The sequence below is a fragment of the Pseudorca crassidens genome, chromosome 8, assembly GCF_039906515.1.
Source record: "Pseudorca crassidens isolate mPseCra1 chromosome 8, mPseCra1.hap1, whole genome shotgun sequence".
Lineage (NCBI taxonomy): Eukaryota > Metazoa > Chordata > Mammalia > Artiodactyla > Delphinidae > Pseudorca > Pseudorca crassidens.
Window position 1 is genome coordinate 28,497,993 of NC_090303.1, and position 13,927 is coordinate 28,511,919.

General features: G+C 32.6%; 1 protein-coding gene and 1 long non-coding RNA gene across 3 annotated transcripts in view; one reads left to right on the plus strand and one right to left on the minus strand.

The window, feature by feature from the left end:
* Positions 1 to 13,927, minus strand: part of SEMA3A (semaphorin 3A) — a 507,605-nt gene that overhangs the window by 108,693 nt on the left and 384,985 nt on the right. For both annotated transcript variants that reach the window (XM_067746089.1, XM_067746090.1), the window contains one exon: positions 3,043 to 3,136. In XM_067746089.1, the coding sequence (XP_067602190.1) occupies positions 3,043 to 3,136 (94 nt within the window). The remainder of the gene's footprint in view (positions 1 to 3,042; positions 3,137 to 13,927) is intronic.
* Positions 1 to 13,927, plus strand: part of LOC137228940 (uncharacterized) — an 88,793-nt gene that overhangs the window by 40,963 nt on the left and 33,903 nt on the right. The gene's annotated exons all lie outside the window — the stretch shown is intronic.

A 13,927-nucleotide genomic window follows, 5' to 3' on the forward strand; every position in this document is an offset into this window, starting at 1 on the left:
ACTTTCTATTCACAGCTCAAAATGAAGTAAAAATGTGGCTTAGATCAGTTAATATATTGGATTACAATTCCTGAAAAGGGTGTGGTGAGAAGAAACAGAAGGTGGAAAAAAAAAATTTCCTGATGAAATCACAGCATTACTAACACAGGTGTAAAGTGTATCATGGATGTGAGCAAAAATCAAACAAACCTAAAGACCAAGCCATTATGTTGTTAACACCTTAAGCAAATTCCACTCACAGCGTAGCAGAGTGATTAGAAACAGAGGGAAAAAAATATGTCTCTCAAACACACACACACACACACACACACACACACACACACACACACACACACACACACACACACACACACCACCCCCCCGCCCCCCGACATGGCATGGATAAAAGCTACTTCTTGAGAGTGGAAGGGTATGGGAATACTTTTACATTTTCACATTTGTTAAGCAACCTTTTCTGTAACAATAAATATACTGGCTTTGTTAATTCTGTACTTTTAAAACTAACATTTTTTAAGTAGTTGTAAATGATACAAAATTAAAAATGTAAAATTTATACATTACCAAATCTCTCTCCTAGCCTCCCTACAAAAAACCTCTATTACCTGTTCCTCTTTTTTCAGTTTCTATTTCCAAATATATGCCAGAAATATGTACGTACCCAAATGTAGTATGCTATTACATTGTCTTATTTAATTCTCACAACAAACTAGTGGAATTTGCATAGCCATGCCATTTTACATACACAGAAACTGAGGCTCAGAGTGGTTCAAATAATTTCTCAATTATAGTTAATTAATTTGGGGAGTACCTTTAATACCAAGTGAGAGCATATTCTAATGTCAAATTATGTTCTTTCCTGACTCATGGCGGAATTATAGCATAGTTATAAAGAAGCAAGTAACCTCAATAAAGGAAGTCACAGCTTTTGAATTAAAATGGTGCTACAAATATTTTGAGGGATTTTACCAGGTCTAGTATGGCCTGCTCATTTTTCTGTATCTTGCTATTCAATTGATCCAGAAATTAACTTAAGTTGGCTTTAATAATCTCCTCTGTCAATAAGCACTAAATATCTCTGAAAATTATTCAATTACTTTACAGTACTGGCTAGGTGAGATCTGGCCTTTCATTTAAAAGCTGTTTCTCTGAAATGCCTACCGTTCTTTTCCAGCCATACATCCTCTCCTTGACTCATGCAACTTCCCTCATTCTCTTTTCCTTTTCACAAACCTATACAACTGTTTCAAGGAAGTTCTAATATAAAACCAAAACTGCAGCGTTTCATATTCTTTGTGGACATTGTGTGGCTGCACGCCATATGAACTATGTAATACTTAGTTGTCATCATTCTTTCTCAGTGGAATATTAAAATAAATAAGCAAACCCCTACTGAGAAACATACCACAAAATAAAGCTGCTCTAGGCACACTTTTACATACTGCTTTTTTGAGGAATATCTATCTTTTTTTGTTCAGTATGCAACTTAAATAAGTACAGCCTGCAGGTTCAAACAAGATAGGACTCCTCCCCTTTGTTTAAGACAGTTTTCAAATTTCTGTGTGTGCACTTAAGGAAGTCATCCACACGTAATCACTAGGCCATCTGCGAATAGGAAAATTATAAGTGTGTTACATTTGCTGCATTCCTTCAGGTCTTAAACTTTTGTTAAAGTGCTCCATAAATGGATCAAATGGACTGAAATTGTCTACATTTCCAAAGCAATAGAGGAGGTAATTCATGCTGTAATGGTTTTATTCTTAATAGTAAAAGGATCAGTGAAACAGCGATAAACACTAGAGAATACTGGAAAAAATATATTTTCAAGTTAATGCTGTAGTCAGTATGACTAGAGTCTTAGTTTGTTGAATAGAAAAAAGATTATTTTTTAAAATAAAAAGGCTAAACTTTATGAAATTATTATATGTCAAATAATAGCCTAAATTTACCTTTTAAAAATCTAGATGTATTATTCAAAATTTTATTAGGAAGTTTACACCTGAAAAGTTTCACTTATTATTCTTTTGTGTTATCAAATAATTACTTTCTATATTTTATAAAAAAGAAAACAAAAGGAAAAAGAAAAGGAAACAAAAAGCTACGTAATTTCTACATGATTATAGAAAAACATATATTCAGGAGTAAGGTAATGACCCAGAATCTTCCGTACTTTAGGTTGCTGGCATACTCAAAAGTTAAAACAAGAAAACAAAAAAAGAAAAAGAAAAATTGTTTAATGATATATCACTTTTTGTGTATTATTTAATCCCAGTCCAGAAGTGGTTAAAAGAATGTGGAAAGAATTCTCTATTTTTCAATACAAACTAAAGTTTTCTCCTTCTGCCTACTTCTATCTTCCTCTTTCTATCCTTTTGAACTATGGCTAAGCATTCACCACCTATCTGCAATGTTGAAGTAAAAGAAGAAAACTAGAACTAGGAAGATGGCTAAAGAAAAGGGCACAGGAAATGCATAAAATGTTTTGTTAGATTAAAAAAAGAAGAAGAAGCCCTAAAGTCAGAAAAGATGAATACAGAAGGACTTTGTCAACTCAAGGTGACACAAGGGGTCTCTGTCAATTGTACTACCATTTAGTTGCATTGTGCTGATTAAGCTGACCAAATGCTGAGAGTGTGACAAATCTTCAGACTACAATTAACAACTTGGAGTGAATCTCCTTCTTTCCTTCTGACCTGTCAGAATTCCCCCTTGAAACGCCTCTTCCCAAAAAATGAAAATCAAAACCATATTTTTACAAAACAAAAATTGTAAAGGTCTAGGGGGATGTATAGTGATTGAGCAGCCAATTTTAAAGATACTATTAAACCATTCTGATTAAAAAGAATCATAGACTAGATAGTACAATAACCAAATCAGCATTTAGTGTTTCTTCTTCATTTTCAAAATATTTGAAAATATCTCAACTGACATACTCCTAAAATATTTTATGATTAATAATGAAAAATCTTGGTATATAACAAGGAACATGCAATCTGGCTATTATCTACAGAAAATTCACTGTTTAGCTGACTGTTGACTGAGTACCTATTAAAAGAGATGCCGTCAGCAGTTTAGGGTCATATGGGCTCTTCCCACGGCCATTCTCAAAATGTGAGTCTTCCAGCTTAAAAATGTTGTCCTGTAGAAAAGAAAAAGAAGAATTCAATTTATTTATAATAGAAAGTATTTTTAACATGCCAGTTAATCAGAGAGAGGTTGAGTATTCTTCTGCACTATCAAGGTGTATTATTATTTGTGTAAACTTTAGAGATGCCAGAATAACTTAAGGGGGATAAAACCTAGCTATTACTAGACAAATATCTATTTAGCTTGGTGATTTTTAGTAGCATTTAGCATGTTGCAAGCAATAGTGTATAAGTGAACTCTAAAGGACAAGCACGCTATGATGAGTGATCATTTTATCACAGAGCTATGCTAAGAGCTACCCTAATGGCTCTTGAAAGAATGTTAAATTTAAACAAATAACTCCTTTACTTCCTTCACACAGAGAAAAAATAACAACTCACTATATTAGATGTCTGCAAGAAGATACGCTATCTCACTTCTCTGTATGTACTTTCCAGAAGGAAATAGTCATAGCAGTCACGTCCTCCACTCTGTCATTCCTACGACTTTGATGCTTACAAGCTCCTCAAGCATTTTAAAATTACTCACACCTTGGAAGGTGGAAGGTGCCTGAAACTATCCTTATCAATTTCTCTAAGTGGGAAATATCAAACTGTTTATTAGGATGGGTGTGCCTGGAGATAGTGTCCTTAGGACAACAAGCACAGAGGTGACACATTTTTATCACAGGGAAGTCTGCTCAGTTGAGGCTCAAGCACCCAGAAACTTAAGTGAACATTTGACTATGGTAGAAAGTATGCCAGAAAGCACTGCAACAAAATCCTTAAGAAGGAGATAACTAACTCATGCCTAAGACACTGTCCTCAGAATGTGAGGCTTCTATATGACAGTGGAATAAACTGGGGTATCTCGGAGCATTCTTTTCAGAACCAAGTGCTCTGGAAATTAATTAGGTCAGAATATGTATGCATTTTCCAGTAGCACATTAGCTTGTCCACAGACTGAAATAAAATACCTTTTTTGGCAATTTCTCTACTATTCACATAAAAGCATTTTCTATATTCTTAGGATAGTAAATGGTGTTCATTTTATGGCCAATATGGGTCACTTTATTTAACATTTAATATCTCTGATGGAGCTAATGGCAGAGTTTCAAATTATGACTCTTAAAATTCATTTGGGTTAGGGAAGAAGAGTGAAAAAGGAAGCAAACCAAAAATGTTCTCCATCTTTACTACTGTAAGAATTACCAAGTCTCCTGTTTGCTTGCAGTGATTCTGTACTTGGTAAATAGCTATCCCCTAGCAATGATGGTTCTTTAGCTGAATTCTAAAATTTACACTGTGAAAAATTTACGGGGTTTCTCAGAATTGTGCTAAGTTGTAGTAGGAAGGGCAGTGAGTCAGGAGTCAGGCCCACTTGGGCCAATGATTAGCTCTGGTTCTTTGGTGGCCAATTAATATCTCTGAGCCTTCGGTTTCTAAAAGTTAATGTTGATAAGGATATTTAATCTCAAATGTTTATTGTGAGGATTAAAGAATTGAAATAAAGTATTTTTAAAGCAACAAAATAAAAAACAGACACTATTTTTATTCTATTAATACTGCTCATATTACTGCTACAAGAATATGAAAATTTAACACAAGTTGTTACCATTGTTGTAAACTTTCCTACCAGAACTTGAAAGAAATATTACTTAAAAACAGTTACATAAGTCACCAAATTATAAACTTATTTACAAATACACAATTGTCAGACACTTGAATATTAAAATTATAATATGAAATTTATTGCCATATACTAAGAAGAAGCATAGAAGAAATCTTAAGAAATATTTAGATAAAAATTAGGAAATAATCCAAAATAAATATGCTCAGTAGATGATATACACTCTACTGCCACAATGATAGAAAATATTAAAATCTGTCTATGTGACTAGTCCTCACAGGTTAGAGGAAGCATCAAGGAGAAGTGGTGGTGTGGCTGAAAATATTGTTAGGAATATTAGTATAAATTTCTTGTCCTCATAAGACATTTTACAATACTGACAAAGATAGAGGAGCTATCTGTCAAAGTGTGAGACACATGATGTCTGGGATCATGTATTCACGTTAGTAAGACAATGCCAAGGTATATGAAAAGTACTTGAAACCTCGTGTTTAACATCTGATTTACAAGGTAAAGGATTAAACTTCATAGGAAGAGAGGTTAAGCATGTCAGTTACAGTTTAAGAGAAGATGAAAAACTATCCTTTGTCATGGTGTCAGGTAATGTGTTCAAAGCTGGCCTCCTTTTTCCTTTCCGTCTTTTTTCCTTTAAACGGAACTCCTGCCCACATTTCTGGGTTTCTACAGTGTAACTATTCTATATTCTTATAGGATTCTACTGAAGGGTAAAAGATTGAATTTCCTTTCCAGCCTAGTGATATGGGGCCTGGAATAAATATAATTTGCTTTCACAATAGGGAACTAAAAGATATTTCTTACATAGAAATGTTTGTAGTGTAAAATTCATACCTGTTACACATAGTAATGGAGTCTAAGGCTGTTGAAATCAGACAGAAATGGATATTATCCCTGGCTGTGCCTTTTATTATCTGGGCCTCAGGCAATCCCTAAACCCTTCTGAAGCTCAGTCATCTATAAAAGGAGGATAGGAAAATCTCATAGGGTTGATTGGGAATATTTACTGCAATAATGTATATAAAACAATACTTAGTATGCCCTCAAAAATATTAATTTATTTTTTCATTGTTTATAGTTACCAAAATAAGATCATTCTTTCCTATACTGATTAATATCTCTCAAGCTACAGTGGAAATGCCTGCCTATATATTCATCAGTAGAAATTAAGACATATGTTTAAAAATATGTAAATACTTTGGACTCCCAAAATGCACTGAAAATTGTTCATTTCTATAGCTAGACCACAGTCCAGTTCAAAAGCTTTTCTGACCAAAAAAAACCCATTAAATATAATATGTACAGGAAGCAACCTAAGCGTCCATCGACAGATGAATGGATAAAGAAAATGTGGCACATATATACAATGGAATATTACTCAGCCATAAAAAGAAACAAAACTGAGTTATTTGTAGTGAGGTGGATGGACCTAAAGACTGTCATACAGAGTGAAGTAAGTCAGAAAGAGAAAAACAAATACCATATGCTAACACATATATACGAAATCAAAAAAAAAAAAAACAAAAAATGGTTCTGAAGCACCTAGGGGCAGGACAGGAATAAAGACGCAGCCATAGAGAATGGACTTGAGGACATGGGGAGGGGGAAGGGTAAGCTGGGAGGAAGAGAGAGAGTGGCATGGACATATATACACTACCAAATGGAAAACAGATAGCTAGTGGGAAGCAGCCACATAGCACAGGGAGATCACCTCCGTGCTTTGTGTCCACCTAGAGGGGTGGGTTAGGGAGGGTGGGAGGGAGATGCAAGAGGGACGTGATATGGGGGGATATATGTATATGTATAGCTGATTCACTTTGTTATACAACAGAAACTAACACACCACTGTAAAGCAATTATACTCCAATAAAGATGTTATATATATATAATATGTATAAAAATTCTCAATTAAAAAGGGCTACCATTTAATACGTCTGATGAACTTAATGTGATTGAGAGACACCAATATTGCTGTTTCTGTTATCTAGTGCACGAGACCTATTAGATGTGTGAAAACACTGACCCCTTGGAAAAGAAGTCTGTGTTAATATAATGGTACATTCTCTGTTGTCATACGTAACATATCACATAGACAACTGTCTGGCTGTACTTGGAAGACTTTTTGAAATCTGATTGCTACTCAATGATTTTCTGTTTTAAAGAGTGTTAAACAGATCACATATGCAAGTAATAAGACCAAAAATCTTAAGACCAATGTATACAATTAAACCACATAGCTTATATTCTTACTTGGGCTGAAATACTTTTCATTTTTAGTAATACATGAACAGAAATCTAGCTGCATGGATTCTAATTGCTTTAGCAGATACTGTGAGCATATCATATAAGTTATTGTGCCATATTTTATTACATGATTGCATCAGTTTTCAGCAACTATTTTTAGCTTTCAAGACCACTCTTTCCGCTTTGTCTTCTAGATTTCCTGAATGTTATTAGACTGCGGTGAGGTAAGACATTAGAGGAAATAATAACTGTGCTAATGTCTAATCCAAAGTTTTATAAATTATAAACCAGTGGTGACATCATGGCAATAAATTTCCTAAATCTCAATCTTGTCCAAGTAATAAATTTAGGGAACAAAGCTGCAATTTTAGTTGTTTTAATGATTAAAACATAAATGATGTTTGTAAGAAAGAAAAGAAAAGAAAATCCTATGTATATGTGATAGAATAACCATTTTGGGTGGGAAACTATATAAACTTAATCAAACCCAATACTGGGACAGTATTTTAAAACATACATTATTAAATTTTTTCAAATTGCTCTTTCTCCTCTCCTGCTCTTTACAAAGATACTTTGTTTGCCAGTTCTAATGAATTATCAAGTATTCCTTGGTCACACCATATTTTTCTCATCTCTGCCTGAACTATCCCCAGCTCACCCGTCCTCAACCCCAGGGTGAACTTCCTTTCCTTTAAGATTAAATTCAAAAGTTACTTCCTAGTAGAAGTCTTCAGAGCTTCCTGGATAGTTTATTAATTTCCTTTGTGCATATCCTAATTAACAATAGTACACAAGCAATGACAATACTGGGTAAAACTACTGGCTTCAGCAATGAAGGGACGTAATAGGATCTCATAGGAAATACTGTGACATACTATATTTTACCCAAAGGAGATCCACTTGTGGATAAAATTCATCCGGATTTACTTCTCCTAAAAAGGTGACTCTAGATCTATGCTGTGCAATTCTAATAGCCATGAGCTGCATGTAGCAATTTAAATTAATTAAAATTAAAAATCCTATTTCTCAGTCACACTAGTTATATTTTAAGTGTTTAACAGTCACATGAGATTTGTGAATACAATATTGCACAGATGCAAACATTTCCACTGTCACAGAAGTTCTATTGGACAACACAGCTCTAGATCCTATTCCCTTAGCAGCAAAAGAGTAGAACTGAAAATCAGAGGCCCTCTAGGGAAAGAAAATTTGTCTTCAGAACACAATCACAGTAGAAAAAGTTCATGAAATCTACAAGGAAAGATTATAGTAAAATCACTAGTTTTTTATTTTTATTAGCTAGGGATTATCCTAAGTAACTTTTAATGGCAGAACAGATGAACAAATACATGTCCTGTATTTTTTTATATGCCATCCTTCTTTCATTCAAATTACTTTTCCCTAATCTATGCAGGCAAAAATTTCACTCATTGTTTAAAGCTTAAGTCATAATACCAGTCCATTAAATGTTCATTACTTTTCCCCAGCAGAAAAAATATTTTCTCCCTGGAACTTGTATAGAAATCTATTCATAATCTCTTCGTGCCATTTGTTACCTTCAACCTTGCTATTCAATAATGCACATTTTTCTTTTCTTCCTATTAAATACTTTTGAGGCGAGGGAAAAATCTGATTCATTATATTTCTCCCAAATACTAAGATAGAACTTTTCACTGAGTTAAAGCTCAATGAAAAAAAAGAATGAATAAATGAGTGACTGTGTGACCGAGTGCACTAGAGAAAAACTATATCCAAGGAATAGCAAGGACATTGCCCTGGACTCTAGGAGCTAATACTTCAAGGATATGACACAGATATGAACACAATTGTGCAGTAGAGGCCAGACTACAAAATTTAAATATTAAACCTAGCTTTAAAGTGAGTTTTAAGAAACATGATAATCTTTAATTTTTTAGTGTTGTTATGTGTCACTATTAATAGATTATTGATACTTGTTATACACTTCAAATACGAGTTTACTCTTACTATAAAAGACAAAAAATAAAATTTAATGACAAAGAGCATAACGTTACAATCCCTTTGCTTTTACATCCCTGTTCCTCTTTAACTTTCATTGGACCTTGTAGTTCATCAGTTCTTATTAATATTAAGCTTGTTAATAAATATTACTCCTTTCAATACCGCCATTTTATTCAGGGAAAAGTTATCAAAATTGTCCTTTGTAGAAATTCAAAAATCTTCTTATCAATGTAATAGCTCCATAATTCCAGGATAACTGTTTCACCTGACCAGTTTTTACTTACAGAAATTACTCCATGTATCTCTGTGATGTTGGCTACTGGAACATCAAACTGGAGAAGCTGTTTGGGCTTTTGCCAAATACAATTTTCTACTTATAAAATATATACAACTTCTTATTGGGATTTGCGCTTCTATATTTATTTTAGAAACTTTCTAATTTACATGTTTTCTGAAACACTATATAAATATTAATATGTACAGTAAATATATATTGATCTGTGACTATGTAAGAATTATGTTTGGAATATGAACGTGAAAGGTCTAATTATTTAATTCAACGAGCAAGAAATTACAATAAAAAGTACATAATAATATTATATACATATGCTATTACAATGTTTATAAAGTATTTGGTAGCTATTTCACTTAACACTGAACACATACTAAGTGTTAATAATGTCCTAAGAGTTCATCTATGTCTTTTCACTTAATCTTCAAACAACCCTACTATTATTGTGCCAGTTTTACAGATGAGAAGCAGAGATATTTTCCATTTAATACTCGAAGTCATAAAGACAATAAATGATGGAGTAAGAATTTGATAAAACTCTTTCCAAATCCATGTTTTTAACCACTATATAAAAAAGTGGGCTTACCATAAATATTACGTTAAAAAAATAACTGCATGAGATGTACCCTATGATAGTAGAAACTGGAAACTACAGGAGTTCAAAGTGGGGATAGATAATTTTATGTTTCAGCATATAAAGAAAAGCTTTATTTGATTTAGTCCTTTAAAAATGTATTTTGATGGGAGGTGAGTGTATCTGGGAGTACGCATGTGTGTGTTTGTGTGTTCATTGGTTATGGGTGCAGAGGGCCAGAGGAGCTCATAGAGAGAGGGCAGAGGAAAGCACAGATGCAGGTTAGTCCATCTAGAGGAAACAGCATGAACAAAATCCCCTCAAAATAGATATAATTCATATGATAAGTAACATAAAATTGAGTTTAGACAATGAAGACTGTATACATATATTAAGAGATAAGGTGGATAAATAAATTTGAAATCAAACTGTGGATAGTTTCCTGTGCCAGAATAAGCAATTTAGCATGCATTCATGACACGGTGATAATTTTAGCTGGAGAACAATAGCATCAAAGAGGTGCAATATTATGATGAATCTGACAGTGACGCATAGGATGATTTAAAGATACATGAGCCTTGTGACAGGAAAAGACCTACTGCCATAGCCTGGGGAGGGGAGAATTAGCTCTTCTTACACATTACGGCAGTTTAAAGGAATTTTTTATGTTGTGTGTTACGATGGTCAAGTCATTTAGCTTCTTTGTATTTCACGTTTCTTAACTTCAGTTGCATCAGAATTCCCTTTAATATTCCAGTGAAGCTATGGATTCCTTGTTCCAGAAAATTGAAGCTAAGCATACGTATGTTTTATAAGCAATCTTTAGGGTTTATTGACTTTATGTAGTCATGGCAAGAGTTTCCAAATCAGCTATTCTACAAAGACCTTTCCATTTCTAACTTGGTATGATTCTCTCATCCTATCCCTCTGAATCTGGACATTTGCTTCTGTTGTTCTTTGGCTCTGTCCTTGAACATAATACAGGGATTATCCAGACTTTTAAAACCCATTTTTGTTTTCATTCTCTACATACTATTATTTGGTATTCATTTATTTTTATAAATTCAGCTATTGAACTTCAGCCCCAATCCCTCTGCTATTCTAATCATTCAAACTTGGTTTCCTAGCCTGTATGAAATCTTCCATTTTCCATGGTTATTTCAAAATTGAGAGCTATTTAGAGGCCTTGGCTCTTCAAAAGAATATAAGAGCAATTACGAATAATAAACTTCATAAAAATTAGCCTGTCAGAAAGAGTTATTTAACAATATACATTGTGGGAAGATACAAAAGAAATGTAACCCTGGTATCTGTCACTGAGGGCTGGGAAATTTAAAAAGTAGTGCTATGTGAATAAAGCAAGTATAATTTTCTGCCCTGATTATAATATATTAGCCCTGTCTTTGATTTCACTATGATTGCAGCCATACTACATTAGAACTTTATTTTTCTCTACAATCTAATAAAACATTGCTGCAAGTAAATGACTGACTGCTAATTGAAAAAGAATCTCAGTGAAAGATAAGCTCAAGGAAAAGCTATACACTTATAAGGATTTTTAGAACTGAGTATACTAATACCTTCTTCTCATATTATTGATAATTAATATTTTTGAGTAGTTTTAGCTGCACAATAATTACAAGATTTGGTTTTAAATCCCAAATGTAGTCATTTGATGCTAAAATGTTTAGAGTCAATAATTATAATTATGCTTATTCAATAATTGCCAATATTTTTCAAATATACACTTTGGAAAGTAAATTTTTCTCAGCAAAAGCTGAGAAAATTGTATTGTTTTGACAAAAATATATTTTAATAAATTATTAATAAATTTATTAAATTAAATAAAAATATTCCAGTTATATAAAATATAGTCCAATTTAATATTCATAATATGTGATCCCTTTCTAGTTACATCTATGCAGACTTTTTTCACTGAATATAATTTCTGTTCCTGAGAAACTCTGAGGATCCAAAATAGAAAGAAGGATAATATCATCAGGGTACACAACATTTCTATAAAGTTTATCTCTAGATTAAATGTAAGTAGGAATGGTTAAAATCATTGATTTCAATTTCTATAGTCTGTTCAAGCATTGCTTTAGTAAAGCAGAAATCTTACCTCTAAAATTTGTCTCCAGAGATTATATGGCTTTTCTGCGACCCAGATTTTTTGTTGTTGTTATTTGAATTTGAAGGTAGATATGGTCAAAAATATTATTAATAATTATAAAATCTAGATTATATAACCCCTTGTGCCAATTATTAACTGTAAACTCTAAAACAAGTTTCAAAAATCTCTTTCATGTGTCAACATTCTTATCTATGAAAACACTCCACATACTTGCCTCAAGGATTCAATGAGATATGTGAATTAACATAGGAAAGCATACTTAAACCATATAGAAATTTAGTTCATTATAATTTTAATGATTCTAAATTCACTATTAGTGGTACATCTTTATTATGATAGCATGTTGATAACTCATTATCTATGATAATGTAATAGGTAATATGTGTTAAGCAAATATTAGCCATGCACACTCTCCTAAGTGCTTTATAGGTATTTACTTTTTTATCATTACAATACCCCTTGAAGTACATAGTGTGATAACACTAATTTTACAGATGAAATAACAAAGACTGAGAAAAAATGACTTGCCTAAGGTCACATACTATATAGCAGAGTCAGGTAAACAATTTCCATAACCAGTAATAAATGGAGGGATTCTAAAATCCTTATTTTTTGTGTTTGATTTGCACACCATGTTACTTTATAAATACACATCATACATAAAGTGTTATAATAATATCTCTTAATTGTATTTTCCTTGTATTTCAAGCATACGTTAGGTCCTGAATTAATCTTAACTGAATTGACCATGACAGGTAACACTGTATTTAATATAGTCCCCACATTATACTCTAATACAGTAAAGACAAGTAGAAAAAAACTAACATAGTTCTAACTTTATTTGCAGAAAAATATATGAAATTACTTTGTTTCCAAGTTTGTGAGAAATTAGTATCACTTTATTTGTTGTCCACCCAGTAACAACATACACTTCCTACAGCTGGATTAAATAGGATTTGCCCTCTAAATTTAAGGGATCTGAATTTATCTGGGTTCCTCAAACAAACATCAGTGACATAATTCATCTGCTTTTTGTCATCATTAAAATTAATGGTATAAACCAAGGAAAACAGAAAGCATATGTGTTCATACTTCATGAAGATTATATTTTTAATAGGAGCTTAATTTGAGTTTATGCAGATATCTCATACCTGTCATGGTTTAATCATTCAGCTATGAATGCCTGTTAACTCCCAAGGTATATAACAATGAAAGGGAAAATTTTATCTTGGCTAGAATGAGAAATTCCAGAACATGAACAATTTACTCTAAAATATTTTGCCCCAGTGAGACCTGGTAAAGTGAGCTCAGTCAAAGAGCAAATCAAAAGTCCCCAAAAAGTAAAGTAATGGAACAATTCACTTGATCTTTCCATGTGCATTTTAAGTCTTCTATGTCCAAAACATAGTTATTTTGTATTTGCCATCTTATAATTTCACAAAGCATCAGTGTTTTTTATCCTAAACTGTGAAAGTACAGCTATTATTTTTAACCACTTCTTTTTATAAATGTGTTTGTCACATCCATGATTAGACACCACTGGGGAATTTTATCGACCTAAATGTAAATATGTCAATAGAAAGCAGCATATGTTCTGTAAGAAGTATTGGAATCTACTCATATGGTTTCTTTACATTTCAAGATTTTTTCATAGATACCATCTGGGAAGCAATGAGGCCAAAAGAACTAACATTTTTATTTATACCAAGCTTTGTTTTAGCAAAGCTTTGTCATTCAAGTGTTGTTATAATCATATGACATAAATATATGATTTTCTTTTAGCAAATTAGCAAAGATTACAAAAATAATTTTTATTTTTGGCAAAGGTATTTTAGCAAAGAGACAATCCTGTCAATTCTTGGGAAGAAGATAAATTTTAAAGAATAATTTGGGAATTAGAAAGCTCTTTAAGAATGTCCATATACTTTAACTTGAT